We start from the raw sequence: 20,641 nt of genomic DNA, 5'->3' as shown, positions 1-20,641 counted from the left end.
CGAAGAAGCCCCTTTCCCATTACGAAAGCTCCGTGCCCATTACGGGAGCTCCGTAAACTGACAGTCCTGTGCTGCCGTTACGTTTCGATTGTTTGCAGTGCGCGCGCATAATGGTGATGCTTGAGAGAAGCGACGTGAGCACTAGGAAAATGCTACATGGACCGTGCTTGTGATTACTCGTAAAGGAAAGAAAGGAGAAACACTGACGATAGTGTCTGTGTATAACTTGGGGAAAAGATTCACAGCAAATTGATCATCCGGTTATGTCTCTTTGTTCATGGTAAACTAAGCGACTTGCTATTAGATATGGTCAGTTTTTCATGTTGGATTTATTCACTCCAATCTTATTAGAATGGAGATGCTTTTGCTGCTGTTTTCTAGAGAAGTTGTGTGTTATAAGCTCAAGTGGTTTTGCTATCAGTGTTAACTCCTGTTATCATGAGCCTTTGAAGGTAACAAGAAGTGATGAATATCATCAATGGGTTTGCTGAATGAACCGAAGCGGGACTATCTATGTATTTACTTGCTCCATTGAATCTAAAGCTGGCATCTATAAGCGACAAGCGAACACAAGACACGTGAAGCAACAGACTGAGACAACTACCCCACTACGATTACTACCTCGCATGTTGTCTCGATGTACAGTAGCCTTGTTTAAAGTTAAAAAGACAATTGAATTTAGTTAATGATCGCCAGTTCATTACAACGTGAATTCACCTTGTTGAGCCCGTTTAAAAGCATCGATTTAGTGCTGCGTGGAAACGTGATGACGTCAACATACATGTATGTTGACGAGCTTCACGAAGCGTCACAATGACCTCAAGTATTTCGGCAATCAAAAATAAATATAATAGAAAAAAAGCCAATTGAACCCATTTTGCAAAAAACATTGAAAATAAAACCATCATTCATATTTACCATGGCATCCAGCATTCGTAACCTCGCTCAGACTTCGCGGCGATGCATAACTGCCGTCCCGCGACTGTATCACACCTCCGCCGCCCTTCGACTCCCATACAAAGACTCCCAAGACCGCCAATCTCTCAAGCCTCAATCCAACAATGGCACGAGATCAGGCCGAGATGACGATGTTGCGGCGCAAAAGGACGCTGCTTTTGACCCGTCCAAGACGAAGCCGACTCCGGAGTCGGAAATGGAGACAGCGGGCCGCGGCAATGAGACGAACCCTTTGAATGCAAGCGGCGCGAATCAAGAGTTTAACAAGCCGATGGGAGAGGGAAAGCAGGCGCATGATACGGGCCCGGGTAAGGAGACGAGGAAGGGGGGGAGGAGTGGTGGAGGGAGTCCGCCGAAGAAAGGGAAGACACCTGGGAAAGCTTGAAGAGGGTGTAGATGCTGGAGAAGGGCTCCGATGAATATATGGCAATTGTTATAGGAGTTGGAATTATCATCAGGTATTTTTTGGGCTTATCAGGGCACATATATCCTATTCTGGAACCTTTGAGATGTATATCAAAGGCAATAACCTAGCTCAACAACCTCGCATAGTAACTCATGTTGCATAGATAAAAAACAGACAATCGAGTCAAACAAGGAACAACCAAGAATGTCATTATCGTACAATGTTCTTGAAGCTCTTGAGAATCGTTTGGAACCGCCACATCTGGGGAAACCCAGTAACGTTACACACGCCCTATGTATTAGCTCGGGACACGGCAGACCGAAGAGCTGAAGGCGGGGTACGATGTTATCGATCGTAATCATCCGATCGACAAGTTATATAAAACCGCTCTCTTTGTTTCCTAATTTAAATATCAACAAACCAAGTAAGGAAAAAGACCAAGATTGAGAGAATACGATACAAGGGCACTATAATAAGAAAAAGGGCAGAGAGACGTCACCATGACTCAGGCCAAGTTCGCCGTTTATCCCAGCCTCGTCGACCGCACCGTCGTCATCACAGGCGGTGCGCAGGGCATCGCCGCCGACATGGTCGAGCAGTTCTCACTGCAGGGCTCTCAAGTCATATTCCTCGACGTCGAGGACGAGCTTGCCGCTGATTTAATCCGAAAGGTGTCTGATCAGGGCGTCAAACACAAGCCCATATACTACCACTGCGATGTCATCAAGATTGACGAGGAGCTCAAACCTACAGCGGCCAAGATCCTGAAAGATCATCCCAGGATCGATGGACTCATAAACAGTGCCGCAAGAGCAATGGTGAAGCCCTCGCAGGACATCACGACTGAGTGGTGGGATGAGAGCGTCGCTGTGAACCTGCGGCATCAGTTCTTCTTGACCCAGGCCCTGCTGCCGGGGCTTCTCCTTGCCGCCGGAAACGCTTCGGTGATCAACATGGGGAGCATCAACTGGCTCGTCTCTGCGACGGGTCAGGCGCCTTACACGACGAGCAAGGCCGCCGTTGTGGGACTGACGAGGACGCTGGCACATGAGTTTGGACCGCAGGGTATCAGGGTGAATAGTATCATGCCGGGGTCCATTGCGACGGAGAGGGAGAGGACGGTGGTCATGACGCCCGAGTACGAGGCCAAAGTTCTGGGCAGTCAGGCGATCAAGAGGCTGATTGAGCCGGTGGAGGTGGCGAGGATGGCCATGTGGTTGATTGCGGACGATAGTGCTGCGGTGACGAACCAGAGCATGAGGATTGACGGTGGATGGACATAGGATGTGGGCTTTGAATAAGTAAATAATGTCGGTTTTCAGATACTGTGCTGATTGTTGAAACACTGATATGGCATGCATAGGAGGATTTGGCTTTCATGATACAATGAAGATAAAGTTGGACAGTGCCACAAAACACATAGAAAAAAAGTAGCCATTACTAACAAATTTCATAGTCGAGAGCTTCTACGTCTTGTCAGCCGAGCGTCCAACCTCTATATACCTCGCCATTGCTACTGTTGCCTGTTCAATCACCTCATCTACGGCTTGCGTATACAGAATGTTGTTGACTTTCTGCTCTATTAGCTTGTAGTGGCCTATTAGTACATTCTTATCGATGTTGACCTTGTGCATACGGCCGTCATTATGTATTGTAGAATGAGTAGCTCAATTTTAGCTTGTCTAACAAGTCGTACGAGGATGGGATGATGTTGGAAAGGTTAAAGGTAATTACGTTCCTCTGAGATGTTATCGACGTTGGTCTCTGTGAAGCCTATAAGTATTGTGATTAAAAAATGATCACTTGTGAGTGATATTGCCCGTGTTAAAGGAAAAGAAAAGGGGAGAGAATCAAGTTCCCAAATCCATGGTGTTTCCCGCCTCCGAAATCCTCGAGACATTTCGTGATGATTCCAAAGGAACAGGTCAACTTCCCTTCCACGAGTCGCCGCGCTTCATTGGTAACCGTCCTTCGCCAAAACGGATCATGTTTATACTGGCAGAGAACACGCGTTGCTCTCTCAATAGTCCGAGCGTTCTGTTGTCGCCACTTTGTTGTGGGCTTGGCAGTAGACAACCTGCTCCTTCGTCTTGGCAAATTTTGTCTTCCTAGAAGGATGCGGTACAGCCACCATAATGGAGTCGGACGGCAGCTCGAATGCCTGTTCAATCATGCTCACATCTTGGCAATCGAAGAGATGCCCAGTGATAGGGGCAGAAGCTTGACGGGCAGCCTAGGCGGCGGCATGGACCAGGACACCATTGGAGTGCGTGACGACCAAGGGTTTCAGTTGGATGATGAGGGGCGATCTTTTACGTATTGCGGCTTTGATGAAGCCTAGAATTTGCCAAGGTTATATCTAACGATGACACGAAATCTTAGTTTGTAGTCTTTTATCGTATGGAATAAAGGTTGGCTCAGTATCTTACCCAGTGGCGGCGAGGACGCCATATCTGCCTGCTAGGCTGCCCACAGAATGCACAATTGCATTGCCTTCACTTCGATTTGGCTCCGTCACGGTGCAAGTACGATAACAATGTCGATGTAAATGTGATGCTAGTATTCTACTCTTGAGATGACATTGTTGAACTAAGAGTGGTGATGACCTTGTTCGCAGCTGTTGCTTGCATTGCACAACTTCAATCCCCTCCACTCCCTCTCAAGCAAATGACCATCTTTAAGGACGTTATTACTCGCATTTGCCGTGTGATGTAGAAACTCAACGAAACTTTGGATCCATTCCAATTCACTCCCTCTCAAGCATTTCCGGAGCTGAAGTCTCTGTATAAGCGGCCGAGAAGTTCGCATCGGCTCCGGTCTTCCTAAATGGGCAATCGAATCATCAAACAGAAAGAGAGAATGCACGATTTTCGGTTACGAATAGGGAAGAAGGGAAACCATCAGACTATTTTCTGGGTTGAAGATTGATCATGTCGTGGTTTTAGAAAGTTGAGCTGTTGAAGACTGCGCAAGTTTTCTTGAGCTGGGTGCAAGCAGGGTAGCTGAAATTGCTCGTGCTACGACGCCCTTGGCAGACATACGACTTGCAATGCATGATGAGAGATCCCCCCACACGTATATCCTAGGCTTATGCAGGTGGCAGGTGGCTAGCCGTTGACGATTGACCCCTTTGTCCTATGGAGAACTTCTAGATTGCAAATTAGGTGGCCAAGACTCTTGGGTTACTTCGCTACGGATGTCCTCAATCAGTGCTAGCAGCAGCATGTCGTTCAGCTCCATAACGGCGAGGCTTGAAATGGTATCACAAGGTGAATGCCATTGTTTGAAATACGAAGTTAACCGAAATACCCGAGGCAAATGCCTGTGATATCGGGCTGAAGATGCGGAGGTGGCACTGCATATCCGCCTTGTCCCCAGTTCCACACGCAGCGCCAGCGGTGAGACTACGATGGAATGGCTTGATAAGAGTTCTTGAGATTTCAGGAATGTTTACCCGAAGCCAACGAATGGTATGCTATGGGGAGGGCGTCTTTGGCGTTTTCAGCGCTTATTTTGAGCAAGTGTAGCAAGAGTGTTGATCACGGCAGAGGCGCTATTGGAACCGGGGCTGGCCTTGAAGATGGCTCCATGTTTTACAAGTGAGATAAGCAAATGGATCTTTGGCCAATCACTTTGTCTCTAACTTCATAGTTTCTCTCGGAGAATGTGGTAGTAACTTCTTGATCGTTACTCCGAGATAAGTCATGAGGTATACGCACCTGAATAGCCTCAATTGTACAATGGATGGCTGCGTTCGTTTTCCAGCGTAAGCATGACATGTCTACCTTTAACTGTGCCATCTTCACTGTTTCTCTTTTCCTATTTGCCGGATGACATTGCCCACAATGCTCTCATAGTAACTGAAATGATCTGATACCTTCCAACACGAGACAATCTCCTGAGAGTCAACACAAGAGTCGTTCAACATCGAGATAGCCAACTATCAAGCTAATATTAGAGAGATAAAGCCACTGCTGTCTGTCAATATCACGCCCTAAGCTCGACAAGTCAGCTACAGCCTTAATCTGTCGATATGAGGCCATCCATCCCGTCGGAGAGCCAGCATCAAGGCACCCAGGCCAATCACCTCTCAGGGCACCCAAACGTGGCGCCGCCTCATCGTTAATCAGCCGCTGATAAGACCAACCACCCGACGGTTTGCGAAGTTCTAGAAGCCAAGTGAGCACTACCAGAACGATTCTGGTGCTGGCGGAATCAAACCGGGTTCGGGAAAAGGCAAGCATCGGCAATCTTTGGGGGTGGGAGGAGAAGACATAAGAGACCGGCAACCGTCGCGGGGTCTGGGGCAGGTCGGGGAAGCGGGCCATGTTTGGGGGCTTCTCGAAGACATGACTCGCGGGCCAGGGCTTTTTAGTGGACAAGGGCTGAGTTTTCTCTTGGGCTTCTAGCGAGGGCGGAGGAACAACTCTAATTGCGCCCTCTTTTTGCTTGGCTCTTGGGCTGTGAAACGGTTGGTGTGGGCATGGGTTGATGGGAGGGATGGGTTTGCTGCATGCAGCAGCTGATTTGCCTATCTTGCCTTTGTTCGTATTGCTAATCACGCACGTTTCTCACTCGGGATGTATAACGCTCAAATGTCCGAGTCTATGATGGATAAGTTCAAGTACTTCCATAGAGCTCGAACACCAACCTGTCCATCTTCGAGACGGTTTCTCAAACTCAACCAGGAGATCCGGGGTATCAACTTGCCAAGAGATCACAGCCCGTTTCCCCAAAGTCTGTTACGTTTTCTTTTCTTTCAAATCTGGAGTTCCCCGAATTTGCCCCCACGAGCAAGCATCTGATGAGTTTTCCAAGCCTCTGTGAAAAAAAGCATGTTTGTAAAACTTGGAGTCATCCACCAAACTAAGTGGAGAGCAACTCAAATCACAACCCACCAAGACTCTGTGCCACCACCAATGCCGCCAATACAAATGCAGTTTCTGACGAACAAGCGGCTGGAGTCTTCTCGTGAAACCACATCTCAGCATCCTGCCCTAGCATGACAATTACCTAACAGCAGCCTCGCGGACTGGCCAGCCGTCTCATCACAAGTGGGTTCCTGTCGTTCGCGCCCTATCCATCTGCCGGGATTAACATGTCAAGCTGGGTCCCTGCGATGGCGCCGCTTCCCTTGGCGACCCACGAGCCTTTCTGAGTGGCGGGCTCGAACGGTTCTGCTGAGCTACGGGCTACGAGAATCCTTCTCTGCGTCGGAATACTTGCCCTTGGTGTATGGAGCTAGGCGCAGACCATGTTACTGCTTTTGTATGTTACGAGGAGAACCGCTCCGTGCTCTGCCCCGTTAGCCTGCGCAAGGGCTCTCGAAATGGAATCAGATCATACAACTGGCCTTGACTTGCCTCTCCGGTCCCGGCTATCGGAAGCTCTGATGGCTCTGTCCACTGACTCAGGGTTCCCGCTTCCTGGTTTCTCCCGTTCAGCTTTGTTGTTGGCCCTGCAAGCTGTGTGTAGCATTGGGCGTGTTAGTGTCAGTATCACCAAGAGGAAGGGGGTTGAAAAAAATATAAAAGTGTTGAGCCCTCCCGGCCCTCCCCTTGCTGCCTTGTTCCGTGTGACGTGCTTTTTTGAAGGCTTCTGGAAATATTCTAGCCTCCGCCCTGCATTAGATACCCGAAGACTCGGGCAGGCTGTATTCTGCGCCCAAGATCTCCAAGTGCCGGCACCAGCCCGCGCGCTACGGACTTTTTTTGTGTGTGAATACCCCAATTTCTGGAAAATCTCCAAAAAGAGCAACGAAACAGCCCCAAAATGTCCCAGCGGGCTAGTTCGGGCGACTCACCGTCCGTGGGAGCAGAGGAGAAGGGCAACGCGGGAAAGGCCGTGCAGGACACTGCTGTGGTGCAGCAATCAGACGCTGCTTTCACAAATTCATACGATGAGGAGGACTTCTGGACGAGGAACGGCTTGAATGCCAAGTCATTCCAGAAGAAGCACTATGGATTGGGACTGGTGGAACTGGACCGAGCGATGAAGACGCGTCACTTACAGATGATTGCTATCGGAGGCTCTATTGGTGCTGGTTTTTTCGTTGGTTCTGGTGGTGCTTTGGCCAAAGGTGTAAGTGAGAATTGAAAAAAAAAAGAAAGAAAAACAGAAATGGTTATTCGATAGATGCTGACATTCGTTTCGCCGTATAGGGTCCCGCCTCGGTTCTTATTTGCTTCCTCGTCGTCGGTTTCATGGTCTTCAACGTCGGTAAGTCCACGCACGATCAATACCCATCCCAAAATACCTTTCGATTTATACACATTTACTCACAATTCGCCACAGTCTTTGCTCTTGGTGAACTTGCCATCATGTACCCAGTTTCCGGTGGTTTCTACACATACGCAACTCGTTTCATCGACCCCTCGTTTGGCTTTGCAGTCGGATGGAATTATTTCTTCCTCTGGTTTGTCGTCTTACCACTCGAATTAACAGTCTGCTCCCTCGTCATACAATACTGGAACCAGGATATAAGCGTCGGCGTCTGGATCACCATCTTCTGGGTCGCCATTATCCTCATCAACATCTTCGGAAGCATTGGTTATGCCGAGGAAGAATTCTGGTCTTCGGTCATCAAGCTGGCGGCAACACTCGTGTTCATGATCATCTGCTTTGTGCTTGTGCTCGGCGGTGGGCCTTCGAGTGGAAGATACTCCGAATACATAGGAGCTCATTATTGGCATAACCCTGGTGCATTCCGCAACGGCTTCCGAGGCTTCTGTTCCGTCTTCGTTACCGCTGCCTTCTCCTTCACTGGAACTGAACTCGTTGGCCTTGCAGCGGCCGAGAGTCGTAACCCAGTCAAGTCACTACCTAGCTCCATCAAGCAAGTGTTTTGGCGAATCACCCTCTTCTATGTGCTTGGCCTCTTCTTTGTTGGCCTTTTGATTCCCTCAGACGACAAGAGACTCCTGTCTAGCGCGGCCTATACCGACGTCAAGGCGTCACCTTTCGTCCTCGTCGGCCTCTATGCTGGTCTCCGCGGCTTCGACCACTTCATGAACGCCGTTATCCTCATCTCCGTCATCTCCATTGGTGTTTCCAGTGTTTACGGCGGCTCCCGTACGCTGACTGCTATGGCGCAGCAGGGATATGCTCCCAAGTGGTTCACCTACATTGATCGCTCCGGACGATGTCTCCCTTCCACAATTGTCATGCTTCTCACAGGACCTCTCGCCTACATCAACCTCAGTGCCTCAGGACCTACTGTTTTCAACTGGCTGCAGGCCCTCTCTGGACTTGCGGTTCTCTTCGCCTGGGCTGCCATTTGCATTGCCCATATCCGCTTCCGTGCGGCATGGGCTTACCACGGACATACCCTGGATGAGATTCCCTTCAAGGCAATCTTTGGCGTTGTGGGATCATGGATCGGATTGTTCATCTGCTTCATTTGCTTTGCTGCTCAAGTAAGTTCAATTATCGACGTGTGCAGAGTCTACTTTGATACTAACAGACTTCAGTTCTTCACAGCCATCGCACCCCCGGGCACATCCGAGCTCAACGATGCCGAGGGTTTCTTCCAATCCTACCTCGCCTTCCCCATCGTTGTTGCCTTCTGGGTTGCTGGATATATCTGGAAGCGCACTGGTTGGCTAAAGGTATCGCAAATCGATGTTGACACTGGCCGCCGCGAGTTGAACTGGGATGAGATCCGCGCATACAAGGAGTGGGTAGCGTCTCTGCCTGCTTGGAAGCGTGTCTATTATAAGCTGTTCCAGTAGTCGAATGCCGTGCCGGACAATGGAGAGTCGGCATGAAGTTGTCAGTTTAAGAATCAATGCAATTAATTTAATGTTTGAAGTACATATAATATTATCAACTTTGGCATCCGTCGTTTACTCGTCGTCTTTCATGTAATCAATCACCATACTGGGTCTCTGACTATTAGCCTCAAGTGATAAGTGATGTCCATAGTCTAACATCCGCCAACTCCCCACCGCCCGCGAGTCAGGTCATCTCCTAGGAATAGCGACCAAGCATTGGGTTCAGAATGGAAAAGTTCTTGTAGACATGGTCACTCCTGTAGACTTGTTACACGTATTCCATCAAACGATCGAGTATGAAAGACAGACACAAAGGACAAACACCAAAAATTGGTTCTCATAACCCAAAGTCACAAGCAAAAAGTCCAAAAAAGGAAAGTTCCTAAGCCGAAGCTCCGAAGAACGGGTCTGGCCGGGGATTGAACCCGGGACCTCTCGCAGAACAACTTTGGGTTTTCCCTAAGCGAGAATCATACCACTAGACCACCAGACCGATGATGATTTGTTGTTGAAGAGGCCGGCTCGTAATTTGTCCATCAAGGCATCGAAATTGTCCATTGTGGGCTGTCTGTGGATCGTGAATTTTAGATTGTGGACTCGGTGGATGCCAGGGTTCGAAGAAAGAAAATTGTAGCGGAATTTGAAGCGGTATCGGAGGAGACCGGGGTGGAGACCGGAGCATTTGCATCACGGAGAGCTCCGTATTGTGCTCCGTTATGTGGATGAAGCTGACAGAAAGAGAAGGAGAGAAGAAAAAATAAAATTGAGAAGGACGTTGATTAGTATAGTACTCTTAAAGACGATGATGGAAAAAAATGAAATCTATAAATTTGTAAACGGGGCATCAAAGTGGTGTAAATGAGACACAACGTAGCAGTTTGAGTTTGTGATTATTGAGACTCTTTCTACTGTGGGCGACCCAACCTGTCAAATTCAACGGTTTGAAGAAAATTATTCTTGGCTGCCAGGATCAATTTCATACTAAGAAAACGCTAAATTTTGACAAGGTACATGACACATGGCCTGTCTAAGACCCAGAAACGGCTTGCATAACCTCCACGACGCTGTTAATAGCTCGCTCCGCAACCGCCTTGGCCTGATACGCCGTCACCACGGCAATCTCAACCACCATCTCATCATACGGGACTAGCATCTCAATCTTCTGATCGCCAAACCCGGCCTTCTTCGTCTTCGTCTTGGCCAGCTTCTTGCCGTTGCTGTCGCACAGCGTGAGAGTCGAGCCCCCCGTGAGCTGGCTAGACTTCCACTTCAGCTTGCCCATCGGCGTGCCGGTAACGGAAAAGTCGCCCGATAGCTGGCTCATCTTGAGCTTCATGGCACAGCCGCGCATGTTTAGCTCGGCTGAAGTCTCCGAGCTGCATGTGATGTGGCCAATGGGACCCATCTGGCCGGTGGGATCGGGAAGGCCGCGGTAGACGATGAGCATGCCTGGCGACATGGCGTGGGGGGCAATGGAATATAACGGTGGTGTATTCTGTGGAGCGCCGTCATATTGCACAACCAAAAGGCCGGGATTTGTCGTGGATGTGCTGATACAGAGAGTTGGAGATGCGCTGGTGTAGTCGTAGGCTCTGGTGTTGGTTTCGAGATAAGAAGAATTGGCGTCGCTAGAAGCTTTAGAGAAATGTCGTGAGAAGAAACTCGTCATTGTGTATGTGTTACTTGATAATCAAGAATTAATTACATGTAAGTGAAGAGGGAGAGTGTTGGCAATCGTCAATGTTGGCAGTGTTGCACGTTTTAATTATCCGGGGGCGAAAGAGGGAACCAAATCGCCCTCAGGTTATTCGCATATATCATTTATAACCTTTTTGATCCTCCAAATCGCTTTAGTTACAGCTAGTCTATGCTTATTGCATTCATGGCTGTCAAGGTTGTGTCGTCACCATCCTTCTTTGAGATCTTCACACGATTTCCCCAAGAGGAAATACCATGCGCTGTGGCCAATCTCCAACAAAGCCGCAACAAGTTATTCCTGTTCATGTCATCCAATCAATCCCAGAGCAGGGAATAATCATGTCGAATCCTTCGCAACTCAAGTAATCGTACAGGTTCTACGTTATCCCATGCATTAAATCGTCTACATTGGGTTCTATTAGTGCCATGCTTCGCCATACATCTGCTCTGTCACAAATCCTTCAATTGGTCCCATTATGGAAAATAGAGCCAGTAATTTTACATCATCATCCTCATCGCCAAAGCCCCTCTTTGGTAGAATCGCGCGCTTGTCCTCCCTCTCAAGGATATGGCTGGGACCCCATCAAGCCGTGGCTGTGATGCCTGCCGAGAGCAAAAGAAGAAGGTTCGTAGTTTGACACAATTGTCAAGAGGAGACCAATTACATCTAAAGATCATTAACTAAAGCGCATATATCAGTGCGATGCATTGAAACCAGCGTGCTCTCGCTGTGCACGCCTTCAAATCCCTTGTGTTGGTGCGGGTCAGCGCCGGTTCATGTTCAAGGTCCAAACCGCATCAAGTAGATCAAAGAGGCCAATTACCGGCTCCGAAGATCATGATCAGGAAATTGGTAGCTCTTCAGTCATACCCTTCGGCCATCCATCATCACCTCCCAGTAATGCCATGACTTTAGCAACAGGGGCCTTTGTGTCAGTCCTGGAGGTTGATGATCCTCGGTACGATGTCACCGGTTGGACCGTCTTTCTGAATGAAATACCCAGGCGCATGGGTACAAGCAATTTGCTTGATGCATCAGCAAAAACATTCGCGAGTACCCTCTCCGCGGTACAGTCTAAACAGCCACAGCCTGTAGAAAACCTATCACAATTCGGCAATGCTTTGCAAACTCTCCGGGGGTCATTGGTAGAAGATAAGCATCAAATAGTAGACTCGCTGTGTGCCATATACTTGATACTTCTCTGTCAAGGATGGCTTTCCGAATCACCAGGCCAAAATGTCAATCATATAAACGGTATCATGCACCTTCTAAACAAAGTATCCGACAAGGACTGGCGAGGCGAATTTGAGCGTCAGATTCTGGTAACAGTGTGCATGGTCGTAGTATGTCATTCGTCCATCCGCGGAAATGGAAGATACTAACCATTTCTTCTTGCAGATATTTGAGAGCATCGCCAACCCAAGTATAAAATTGAGCCCCTGGCTTGTTGACCTGAAGAAGACATACTACGGACCCGAGAAGCCCTGGGGAGTCGATGACCACAGAGGTATCGGTACTCAAACAATCACAGTGGAACACATGGTCAAAATACCAGGCTATTTCCAGGAACCGGAACTTCACTTGCATGACCTAAGAAGCAGCTATCATGTGGCCTTCAGCGAATCCAAGAGCCTCTGTGCCTATGTTACAGCCATGGCCGAATCAATAACGCCTAAAACTGATATCTCCTCGTTTAGAGCATATGTGCGTATCCAAGGTGTGGCATCCGTTCTAGTCTCCATCGGACTCCTCCTCGGCACCATCCTGCGGATATTCGAACCAGGCAATGAACTTCTCAAGATAGAGTCTGCCTTTCTCATTTCAGAGGTTGCCAAGATTGCTACAAGAGCATCGAGTTATAGGCCCTTGGGCGCGATACTTATTCCACTTAGTCTATGCACTGCCTGGGCTGCGGCAGACGGTGCAGGAGCGGAAGCAGAAATTGAACGCATCGTCAGGGATTACGAAACAGATTTTCCTGATGCGAATTGGTTTGACATTGCAATCTGGCTAAGAGCCAAGTTTGAAAGCTTGAGGCAGAGAAGAAAGCAGACGCAGGTACCAGTGCACCACGAGATACTACTCATTGATGCTGGAAAGGAGCTTTCAGGGAGGAATTCGACAGCGCCTTGCTGTGTGATGTAGATGAAACTCATATTATTCATGCAACACTAGATAGATGTAGCCGCTACATGTTTGGTACAGCGCATCTCACGGAACCTACTGCTTGGTTAAGATTGATAATAACACGACCATGATAAATATTCGTTCAATTATCACTGCTCCTCGCCGACCTCACATCCCACACGCTCTTGTCTCAAACAAAAAGGCCCTTCTGTAGCCACTCACATCTATGTCCGACGGTGGAATCTTGTCCAGTGATGATACCTTCTGGGGTCAAGATATTGGCACTCGCATTCTGTCCCTGCTGAGGGAATGGCGGCAGGCCACGGCCATTCGGATTGCCAGTCTTGATAAAGTTGGTGATATATCCTTGCCATGTCGTTGCCAGTGACTCAATTACAGGAGCTCCGAAATTATTTCTCCCGTATCCCTTCCAGATGTACGATTCGTCGTACGCATGGAAAGGGGGGCTGATGTTGAATTGCATGTTGTATGTCTGGTTGGCAAACGCCCTGGCAAGTCAGTTCGTGTTGCATGCAAATATACTATCGCCCATAAAATCAATGGTCCGCACTGCACCTTTCCCAGGATAGAGATCTTTGATGATATAATCGGCAACTTCATCCACGATCCCTGGGTAGAGCTGATGAAGCAAGGATTTGAAGTCATCATCGGTCTGCACAAAAGGCTGTGAATACTCGCCGCCTTCATATCGTGTATGGCTGAGCAGTAAATCGACATTTTTGTGAAAATTTCCAGAAAGGAGCAATAAGCCTGGCAAAGCAGGCACAAAGTCTCCATCAACCGCGGGTCCGTAGATAAAGTTGGTCTCAACGCTGGATGTGTGCGCAACGTTTGCCTCCATCAAAGCTCTGGCTGGGAGCTTACGAGCTTGTTCGATTGTGCTCGCATTGAGAAACTTGAGGAAGTATTGCGTGATGTTTTCGGCTTGGAAGTTGGAGCCAATGGGAAAGTACCCAAGAGAGTTGATAAAGGCCCTGGCAAAGGGAGGTGGTCCTTTCTTACCACCGTATGCTGTGATATGATGAACTGTACTGCCACCACCGGCTGAAACTGAAGAGTATACAAGTTAGTTTGAGGTTGTCTGGACATCAAATTAAAGGTTGGTACATACGGCCGCTAAGAGTCACCTTCTTCGGATCTCCTCCAAAGAGATGAATGTTCTTCTGCACCCACTGGAGAGCAAGATGTTGGTCATGGAGGCCGGCATTTGCGGTGCCATTTGCAGCTTCAAGAGACGGCCCAGCTAGCCAACCAAAAGCCCCAAGCCGATAGTTTAAAGATACATAGATGAAGCCGCCTGAGCCATCGCTTCGGCTTGCATTGATAAGACCAGCCGGGTCAGTGGCATCATCGACATCATTCTTGTAGCCAAATATGTAGCCGCCTCCATGCATCCTATCCGAGATGTCAGTTAAATGGCATAAAATCTTCTTTTTCTCTAAGTGAGACGAACCAGACCAATACAGGGGCTTTCTTAGCCTTCGAGTTTCGGCGCTCAAACACAGCACGAGGAACAACAACGTCGAGAAACAGGCAATCTTCTCTCTGGGGGAGCTCCAAGACAGTCTGAGCATTCTTCTTTGTGATCAACTCCTACGCTGCATGCTCCGCCGTGTAATTGTAATCAGACAGGTTCCCATTTATAAACGCATGACCGAAATCCGAATTCGCACTGCCCCAACCTGGCGACCCCTGAGGGCACATCATTATTGACCCATTGCCCTTTTGCACCACATAGTTTCGGCCTGTTGGTGGCTTTGGAGCAGAGAAGCGCAGGTCACCGACAGGAGGCTGGGCATAGCGAATGTTGCTAAAGGTGTACAGATCGGTTGTTTCCTATGAAAAGTTAGTAGGGCTGCTTCTCTGTTGTAGAAAGAGACGAGAGGGCCGTACGTTATGTTTGAGTGCCTCATGGATCTCATAACCCAAATCCACTTGTGGGAGGCATTCGCCTTTTCCAAAAGATAGCTGGGACACAATTATGCCTAGGATGAGAGTGGCCTTCATATCAGCGGGTTTCCTGTGATATAGCTCAGGAGTTTATTGATGAGATGAGAATATGAAGAGAGACAATGGTTGTTCTGTGTAGTTGCTTGATGTAGTTTTATTTCCAATCTTTGACCGGAGTTACCTGTGCCTTATATACAAGTCGTTGGCTCCTCTTTCTCATTGAGGTTGAATAGTGATATCTCCTGTACAAACTAGATCTGCAACTTTTCATCCTTCATCCAGAATAACCACCCGCCAACTCATAGCCCACCTGCTTTTACGTAGGCCGAGCTTTCAGACAAATTATCTCCTTGCTTTAACAAACAATGGCATGGCTTAGACGTTGGAAAGCCTTGAGAATGATCAACATACAGCATTATACAGGGATACATATGCACTCCACATGTATCATAATGCTATCTCCAGGAGATTAAAGTTAAACTCATTGAATTCCATTTAAAGCTGACGTCAAGACTGCACAGACCGCAACTATATTGGACAGGGTAACTAATTATAGGTGAAGAATGGCGAGTGCCGAGTGTCGATCAGTACGAATTAGGAGAAACCGTGCGCTGTGTGGGAGCAGCCGGTTTAAAGGTGGCCATGAATCCTTCAGGAACGTGCGCATGGATCTAGACTAGGCGGATTTGATTTGATGGATGGAGTGTCGAGCCCATTGTGTTGAAAGCAGGAGAAAACTACAGGGGCATGTATATGGATGGGTTTGTTACGGTGACGCAGAACAATTGGCACTTGATATAAGCATAATTGACAGTTGTGAATCAAGAAATGGTGTTTCTGTAGGGTGAGGCCGTCGTTAAGCCTTAATCAAGCAAGGATGGCTCAATTGAAGGCATACAGAGAGAAGGAATGATGTATGTACTGACTTTTGTCGACTAAATCTCCCATCACCTTTCGAAAGATACGGTCTCTATAGAATGAGAATAAGCTCCGGTCAATGAATTGAGTTTTGTCTTTTAGCCACACGCCATCAGTGAGTGACAGACAGCAGGACCCTTCCTGACAACCTCCGCTTAAACCCCGGCATATCACGGCAATGCTACGTCACAGTCACAGCGCAAACAAAACAGCGAGCGCGGCATCGGCAAAAGTAAGCTTCCGTGTCTCGGTCTGTGATTGGCCCTGGCCGTGCTGGCTGCAGAAGCTCCGGGGAAAAAAAGTGGGCAGAGCCAAAGCAGCCTTGTCCAGTCTCGCTGCTGTTCTGCCGCTCTCCTCGTCGTGGGCTAATTTGCTCCTCCAGCCTATTATCCATACATTTTGTGCATGACACGAAGCCCTGGGGTCTTCTGGACGAGGCCCTGCAGGACCCTATGAAGCCGCCTTCAGTGCGCTAAACGACTCCATCACAGACTCGCTGCCGACTCGGTTCTGCTCTTCTCTGCTCTCCAGCCCTCGTGTCTGTCGACCTGCTCAGCGCTGCTCTCTGCCCTCGTTCGATCGGTCGGCTGGCCTCGGGATCTGGATCTGGATCTGCCCATCATGGCGTCGCAGCAGGTGCTCTTTGCCGAGACCATCGCCGGCATGAAAAAGGCCTTCAAGAGAAGGGCCTATGGTGAGCTCTTCAAACACTCGCTGCACAGGCGGATCACGCTAACTCGCTGGCGTCGACAGAGTCTGACTCCGACTCGGAGATCGAAAGCTTCACGAATCGAGGCAACAAACTCAAGAAGAGGGCGCGTTTCGCACACAAGGGACAATTGATGCCCTCGGCAGGGCCTGGAGCCTACAAGGAGGTACGGCCGACCGTCAATACACACAGACACAGCCCCGTGAGGCGCGATTCCTGACTTAGCTGACCTGACGCAGACTGTCGAGTACGCCGGTGTACGAAGATCCATTATCCATCGCAACCCCCCCTTGGTCGACGAAGACGGCTACGAATTCGATAGCGACGACGATGAATCCCGCGTCGAGGAGGCCATACTGTCAGCTGCAGAGCTGAATCCATATGCAAACATCCGCTTGGAACGTACGTTTGCCGTGCAACCCGTCTGGGCAGGGCTCGCGCTGACTTTGACAGACATCCTCGCGCCCCTCACTGCTTCGACCGACCTCCCAACCCATCCCGTCCTCTCCAAGCCCTTCACCTCCAATACCCTCACAGAACTAGTCAAGCAGAGTTCTGGCATAATGCAAAAGGAAAACCGATCGCTGTGGCAGGTTCGGCATTTATGGACCTCGCTCTGCGGCGATTCCACTTGGGTACCGTGTTCAACCATGGTCGGCACCAACGACATCGAATTCTATACTCAAGATAACGAGGCTCACCAGCCTACGGATCCTTCCAAGGCGGGCGATAATACATCTTCACCGTCCAAGGTGAATGGCGAGAAGAAGCCTGATGGGTCCGCGGCTCATGCTGCCAGTACAAATGAACCGGGCGAGCAGGGTACTGCTGCTCCAGCAGATGCCGATGTGCCCATGGGTGATGCTGAATCGCCCGGGAAGAGGAAAACACCTCCCAAGGAGCCTGAGGCAATGGAGACAGATGACGGAGCTTCCAAAGAGCAGCCTAATGAAGCAGAGGACGCGAAAAAAGACAATGGCAAAAACATACTTAATGGCGACCCCGGGAGAAATACAAACGGCAGAGAACCATCGGCCGAAAATACAAGTCAAGGTCGCAAAAAGGGAAGCCGTCTACCCAGCGAAGACGTCCAAATGCAGGACAGTGTTGAACCAACAAACAAGGCTTCCCAGGAGAACTCAGAAGCCAAGAAGGACGCGAAGACTTCATACATCCACCCAATGTTCTTGCCGCCTACAAATGCCTCTCTCGATAGAAACCTTGGCTTACCAGACAACGAGGCCGAGGACATCAGGCGGCTCCTAGCCCTGTATGTGCAAAAGCAGGAAGAGGTCTGCCGAGGGGCAGCCAGACTGCACTTGGGCCTTCTGAGAGCCCAGAGACTCCGCAAAGATGTGCTGGGCTGGTCAAAAGCAGAGGCACACTGCGGGCCGAATCGAGACATGTCAGATGGCGAAGACTGGTATGACAAGGAAGAATGGGGCCTGACAGAGGACCTCAAGAAGGGCCAGGACGAAGAAGAGGAAGATACTGCAACGGCAGGAAAGAAGACTCGAAATAGGCGGTAAACATGTCACTATGGGCGGCGTTTTAAGGCGTTGTGAGGGAGGGAGGATATTTCAAACCAGCCACGACTCGTGGATGAGCTGATGATGACGATTTCTGTATTGTGAGGGACGTGAATGGATTTATAGATACCAAATGCCGACCAGTGTCGGCAGGACATAGGCTTTTGTCCTCTTGGCGACGCCGTGAGGATTCAAATTCCGTGGGCATCGGAGGGGGATTCTTTGGACACGCGAGCTGTTGCTACCTCATACATGGGCAGTGTATTTTTAGGATTAGCGGTTACATTTCCCCTGGTTATTTTACCAGCTAGTGCTAGTTTTCATCCTCTTCTATAGGTTTCTCTCTCTTTTTTTTTCTCATGCCCTGTCATTTTCCAGGCTGGCAGAGGCGGCTTAATGGAATTGGAATTGGTAAATTTGCTTGTGACAGACGCCAATTTTGTTGAGGGCCCCATCCAAGTGACCAATCCCCGCACCCGGAAGGAGCTGGAGCTGCATGTACTCTTCGTTAGCAGGTACCTTCAATGACACTATGCCCTGGACTTTGGTTTGATTCAAATTCCCGACCTGGTACATACAGCCACGTTTCTCTCTCGCTTGTGATTGTGTGCATTCTATCGCCTTTCTTGCTCTCTCTTCTGAATTCCCATCTGGCTTGTTTACTTTCTTCCTTCCAGTCCGTCAAACTGCCTAGACACACGTAGCCCGCAATGGCGTCATCATTCAACGTTGCCGACCTGGCCGAGTATATCGATCTGGACAAGCAGAGCCTATTGAGTAAGCGGCGCAAGCTGTTCCGACAGACGAGAAGAGAGGTAGATGTCTAATCAGTGAGAAAACAGTCTCGGCAGGGTCAATCATCTTCAACCCGCTCTTCTGGAAGTAAGTAAGAACCAATTCAATGGAATGGAATCTCCTGTCCGCGTCTGTGATACCGTACAGCTTGCTTACACATCGTCTTCCTGCAGCATTGTCGCTCGTCAAGGTTCGAAAGCCATGCCCCGATTGATCTCCCGATTGGCAGGTCGCAAAACAGCTGACATTCAAACCATTCTGCAGAATACCACAATAAGGTCCTGACAAGGCTGTTCGGGGGCAGACCCTACCCGGCCTGCTATGCCCTCGCCGTGACCATCTTCTCGCTGGGTCTCCTCCGCGATTGGCTGTACAAGACGGCCCTGTCCGAGCAGCCCTCGCACCCGCTCCTGGAGACGCTGTACTCGCAAGCTGCCGGATACACCCTGTTCATCATCGGCAACATCCTGGTCGTCTCGTCGACGTGGCGCCTGGGCATCACGGGCACCTTCCTGGGCGACTACTTTGGCATCCTGATGGACGAGATGGTGACGGGCTTCCCCTTCAACGTGACATCGGCCCCGATGTACTGGGGCTCGACGATGAACTTCCTGGGAACCGCGCTCGTCTTTGGCAAGCCTGCTGGTATTGCGCTGACCGTCGGCGTGCTCGTCGTGTACATCATCGCCCTGCGGTTCGAGGATCCGTTCACTGCTGGGATTTACGCCAAACGTGAGCGCGAGCGTGAGGCGGCCAAATCTGGCAAGAAGCAGAAATAGAGAGAGAAAAAAAAATGGCCCTCGGGTCTACATTTGACTGCCGATATTATGTGGCACGCCATTTAGATGTACGAGTATTGCTGTGATGGAGAGAGGGGCTGGGAGGCTCCATGGGCAGGGATAGAGAGGGCGAAGTTGAACACCTAGCATGGCGTTTTGTGCTACTACCAGGAATGACTGTAAAACAAAGAAACAAAGGTCTTTCAACAGACTCGGATGCGGTTTGTTGGAAGGAGGGTTGGTTATTGAGTAAACATGGTTGGGAATTCCACATATACCACTAGATGGGGCTGAACAGGACAGGATTTAGGAGAAGAATCATATTCCGCTTTTCTTCGCGTACGTCTAGACGTCTTGTTATTTTACGTTACATCTTATTGGAGTTGCCCTGAGCTTCGATATCGAGACCGGCACGACGGATCCAGAGTCGTATTCCGATTGAATGCCGGCATAAGACCGATGACATTGCGCGGCTCCTGGGCTCTGCACTGCCCCCCGGCGCAAAGAGTGCTTGCAGGTACTCCGTAGTTATGAGTGATTAATGTATCTGACACGATGCTTCCGAACCATGGGGTAGCAACTGCTCTACGAAGTATTTGGTTCAAAGATGCGCGCAAGCTCTCCTATGATGTCAAGATCGCCAACGCCTCTCGGCCTAAAGAGCATCGAAACTCGGCCAGACGCGGGGGAACTGCATCTGGGGAAGAAAACTAAAAAAAAAAGTCCAACTAAACCAACCTAACAGAAAACGTAAGAAAAAAACAGCCCCCAAAGCATGTGACCGCAAAGAACGCAAGAGAAATAAGAGGCGGCGCAGAGACTAGAGAACCCGGATGGGAGCGGCAACCGGCTAGCCGAAATGCTACTTCGTTTTCCTCAGCCTTGAACATCTCCACTTAGGTAGAGAGAGTTTTGACGGGAAAAAAGGTGCCAGAAAAAGGTTCCGGGGAAACCCGGTCGGAGAGGGGCCCCGACGGTG

At 49.4% G+C, this 20,641-nt stretch overlaps 9 protein-coding genes and 1 non-coding gene across 10 annotated transcripts; 6 read left to right on the top strand and 4 right to left on the bottom strand.

The window, feature by feature from the left end:
* Positions 1-979: 979 nt before the first annotated feature.
* Positions 980-1,297, top strand: M431DRAFT_61438 (hypothetical protein; the record flags this gene model as incomplete). The annotated part of the gene is made up of 1 exon (XM_024921584.1): positions 980-1,297. A coding segment is annotated over one exon (318 nt), but the record flags the coding sequence as incomplete, so codon positions are not given.
* A 566-nt stretch (positions 1,298-1,863) lies between these two features.
* Positions 1,864-2,646, top strand: M431DRAFT_82665 (hypothetical protein; the record flags this gene model as incomplete). Its single annotated transcript, XM_024923198.1, has 1 exon — positions 1,864-2,646. One exon carries the CDS (start codon positions 1,864-1,866, stop codon positions 2,644-2,646), a length of 783 nt encoding a protein of 260 aa, XP_024775782.1.
* Positions 2,647-2,732: 86 nt separating this feature from the next.
* On the bottom strand, positions 2,733-3,033 carry M431DRAFT_507760 (hypothetical protein). Its single transcript, XM_024919012.1, has 2 exons — positions 2,820-3,033; positions 2,733-2,760 (listed from the first exon to the last, which is right to left on the bottom strand). The coding sequence occupies exon 1, from the start codon at positions 2,995-2,997 to the stop codon at positions 2,830-2,832; it is 168 nt and encodes a 55-aa protein (XP_024775781.1). The 5' UTR covers positions 2,998-3,033; the 3' UTR covers positions 2,733-2,760; positions 2,820-2,829.
* Positions 3,034-6,964: 3,931 nt separating this feature from the next.
* M431DRAFT_114756 (hypothetical protein) lies at positions 6,965-9,204 on the top strand. The gene is made up of 4 exons (XM_024911913.1): positions 6,965-7,444; positions 7,525-7,582; positions 7,658-8,778; positions 8,833-9,204. The coding sequence occupies exons 1-4, from the start codon at positions 7,136-7,138 to the stop codon at positions 9,091-9,093; spliced, it is 1,749 nt and encodes a 582-aa protein (XP_024775780.1). The 5' UTR covers positions 6,965-7,135; the 3' UTR covers positions 9,094-9,204.
* Positions 9,205-9,539: 335 nt separating this feature from the next.
* On the bottom strand, positions 9,540-9,628 carry M431DRAFT_t79. Its single transcript has one exon. It is a non-coding gene; the product is annotated as a tRNA-Pro (tRNA).
* A 453-nt stretch (positions 9,629-10,081) lies between these two features.
* M431DRAFT_519656 (hypothetical protein) lies at positions 10,082-10,804 on the bottom strand (the record flags this gene model as incomplete). Its single annotated transcript, XM_024920395.1, has 1 exon — positions 10,082-10,804. One exon carries the CDS (start codon positions 10,802-10,804, stop codon positions 10,163-10,165), a length of 642 nt encoding a protein of 213 aa, XP_024775779.1. The 3' UTR covers positions 10,082-10,162.
* Positions 10,805-11,401: 597 nt separating this feature from the next.
* M431DRAFT_494534 (hypothetical protein) lies at positions 11,402-13,069 on the top strand (the record flags this gene model as incomplete). The annotated part of the gene is made up of 4 exons (XM_024917260.1): positions 11,402-11,458; positions 11,533-12,177; positions 12,233-12,892; positions 13,010-13,069. The coding sequence occupies 4 exons, from the start codon at positions 11,402-11,404 to the stop codon at positions 13,067-13,069; spliced, it is 1,422 nt and encodes a 473-aa protein (XP_024775778.1).
* An 82-nt stretch (positions 13,070-13,151) lies between these two features.
* On the bottom strand, positions 13,152-14,989 carry M431DRAFT_552971 (hypothetical protein; the record flags this gene model as incomplete). Its single annotated transcript, XM_024921375.1, has 6 exons — positions 13,152-13,454; positions 13,533-14,032; positions 14,094-14,377; positions 14,436-14,525; positions 14,580-14,818; positions 14,876-14,989. 6 exons carry the CDS (start codon positions 14,987-14,989, stop codon positions 13,152-13,154), a joined length of 1,530 nt encoding a protein of 509 aa, XP_024775777.1.
* A 1,482-nt stretch (positions 14,990-16,471) lies between these two features.
* On the top strand, positions 16,472-18,284 carry M431DRAFT_552967 (hypothetical protein; the record flags this gene model as incomplete). The annotated part of the gene is made up of 3 exons (XM_024921374.1): positions 16,472-16,544; positions 16,604-16,725; positions 16,799-18,284. The coding sequence occupies 3 exons, from the start codon at positions 16,472-16,474 to the stop codon at positions 18,086-18,088; spliced, it is 1,485 nt and encodes a 494-aa protein (XP_024775776.1). The 3' UTR covers positions 18,089-18,284.
* A 263-nt stretch (positions 18,285-18,547) lies between these two features.
* On the top strand, positions 18,548-19,685 carry M431DRAFT_417207 (hypothetical protein). The gene is made up of 4 exons (XM_024914989.1): positions 18,548-18,865; positions 18,931-18,970; positions 19,057-19,073; positions 19,148-19,685. The coding sequence occupies exons 1-4, from the start codon at positions 18,799-18,801 to the stop codon at positions 19,660-19,662; spliced, it is 639 nt and encodes a 212-aa protein (XP_024775775.1). The 5' UTR covers positions 18,548-18,798; the 3' UTR covers positions 19,663-19,685.
* Positions 19,686-20,641: the final 956 nt, after the last annotated feature.

Source organism: Trichoderma harzianum, assembly GCF_003025095.1.
Source record: "Trichoderma harzianum CBS 226.95 unplaced genomic scaffold M431scaffold_5, whole genome shotgun sequence".
Taxonomy (NCBI): Eukaryota; Fungi; Ascomycota; class Sordariomycetes; order Hypocreales; family Hypocreaceae; genus Trichoderma; species Trichoderma harzianum.
Note: the sequence above shows the minus strand (reverse complement) of the source record. Positions and strands in the feature narration are given on the sequence as shown.

Excerpts from the sequence above, each read along its gene's own strand:
- M431DRAFT_507760 (XM_024919012.1), bottom strand. The coding sequence starts at position 2,997 with ATGCACAAGGTCAACATCGATAAGAATGTACTAATAGGCCACTACAAG.
- M431DRAFT_114756 (XM_024911913.1), top strand. The coding sequence starts at position 7,136 with ATGTCCCAGCGGGCTAGTTCGGGCGACTCACCGTCCGTGGGAGCAGAG. Across the intron at positions 7,583-7,657 it reads TTTCATGGTCTTCAACGTCG|TCTTTGCTCTTGGTGAACTT; the intron begins GTAAGTCCACGC and ends AATTCGCCACAG. Across the intron at positions 8,779-8,832 it reads TCATTTGCTTTGCTGCTCAA|TTCTTCACAGCCATCGCACC; the intron begins GTAAGTTCAATT and ends AACAGACTTCAG.
- M431DRAFT_417207 (XM_024914989.1), top strand. The coding sequence starts at position 18,799 with ATGGCGTCATCATTCAACGTTGCCGACCTGGCCGAGTATATCGATCTG. Across the intron at positions 18,866-18,930 it reads GGACAAGCAGAGCCTATTGA|TCTCGGCAGGGTCAATCATC; the intron begins GTAAGCGGCGCA and ends GTGAGAAAACAG.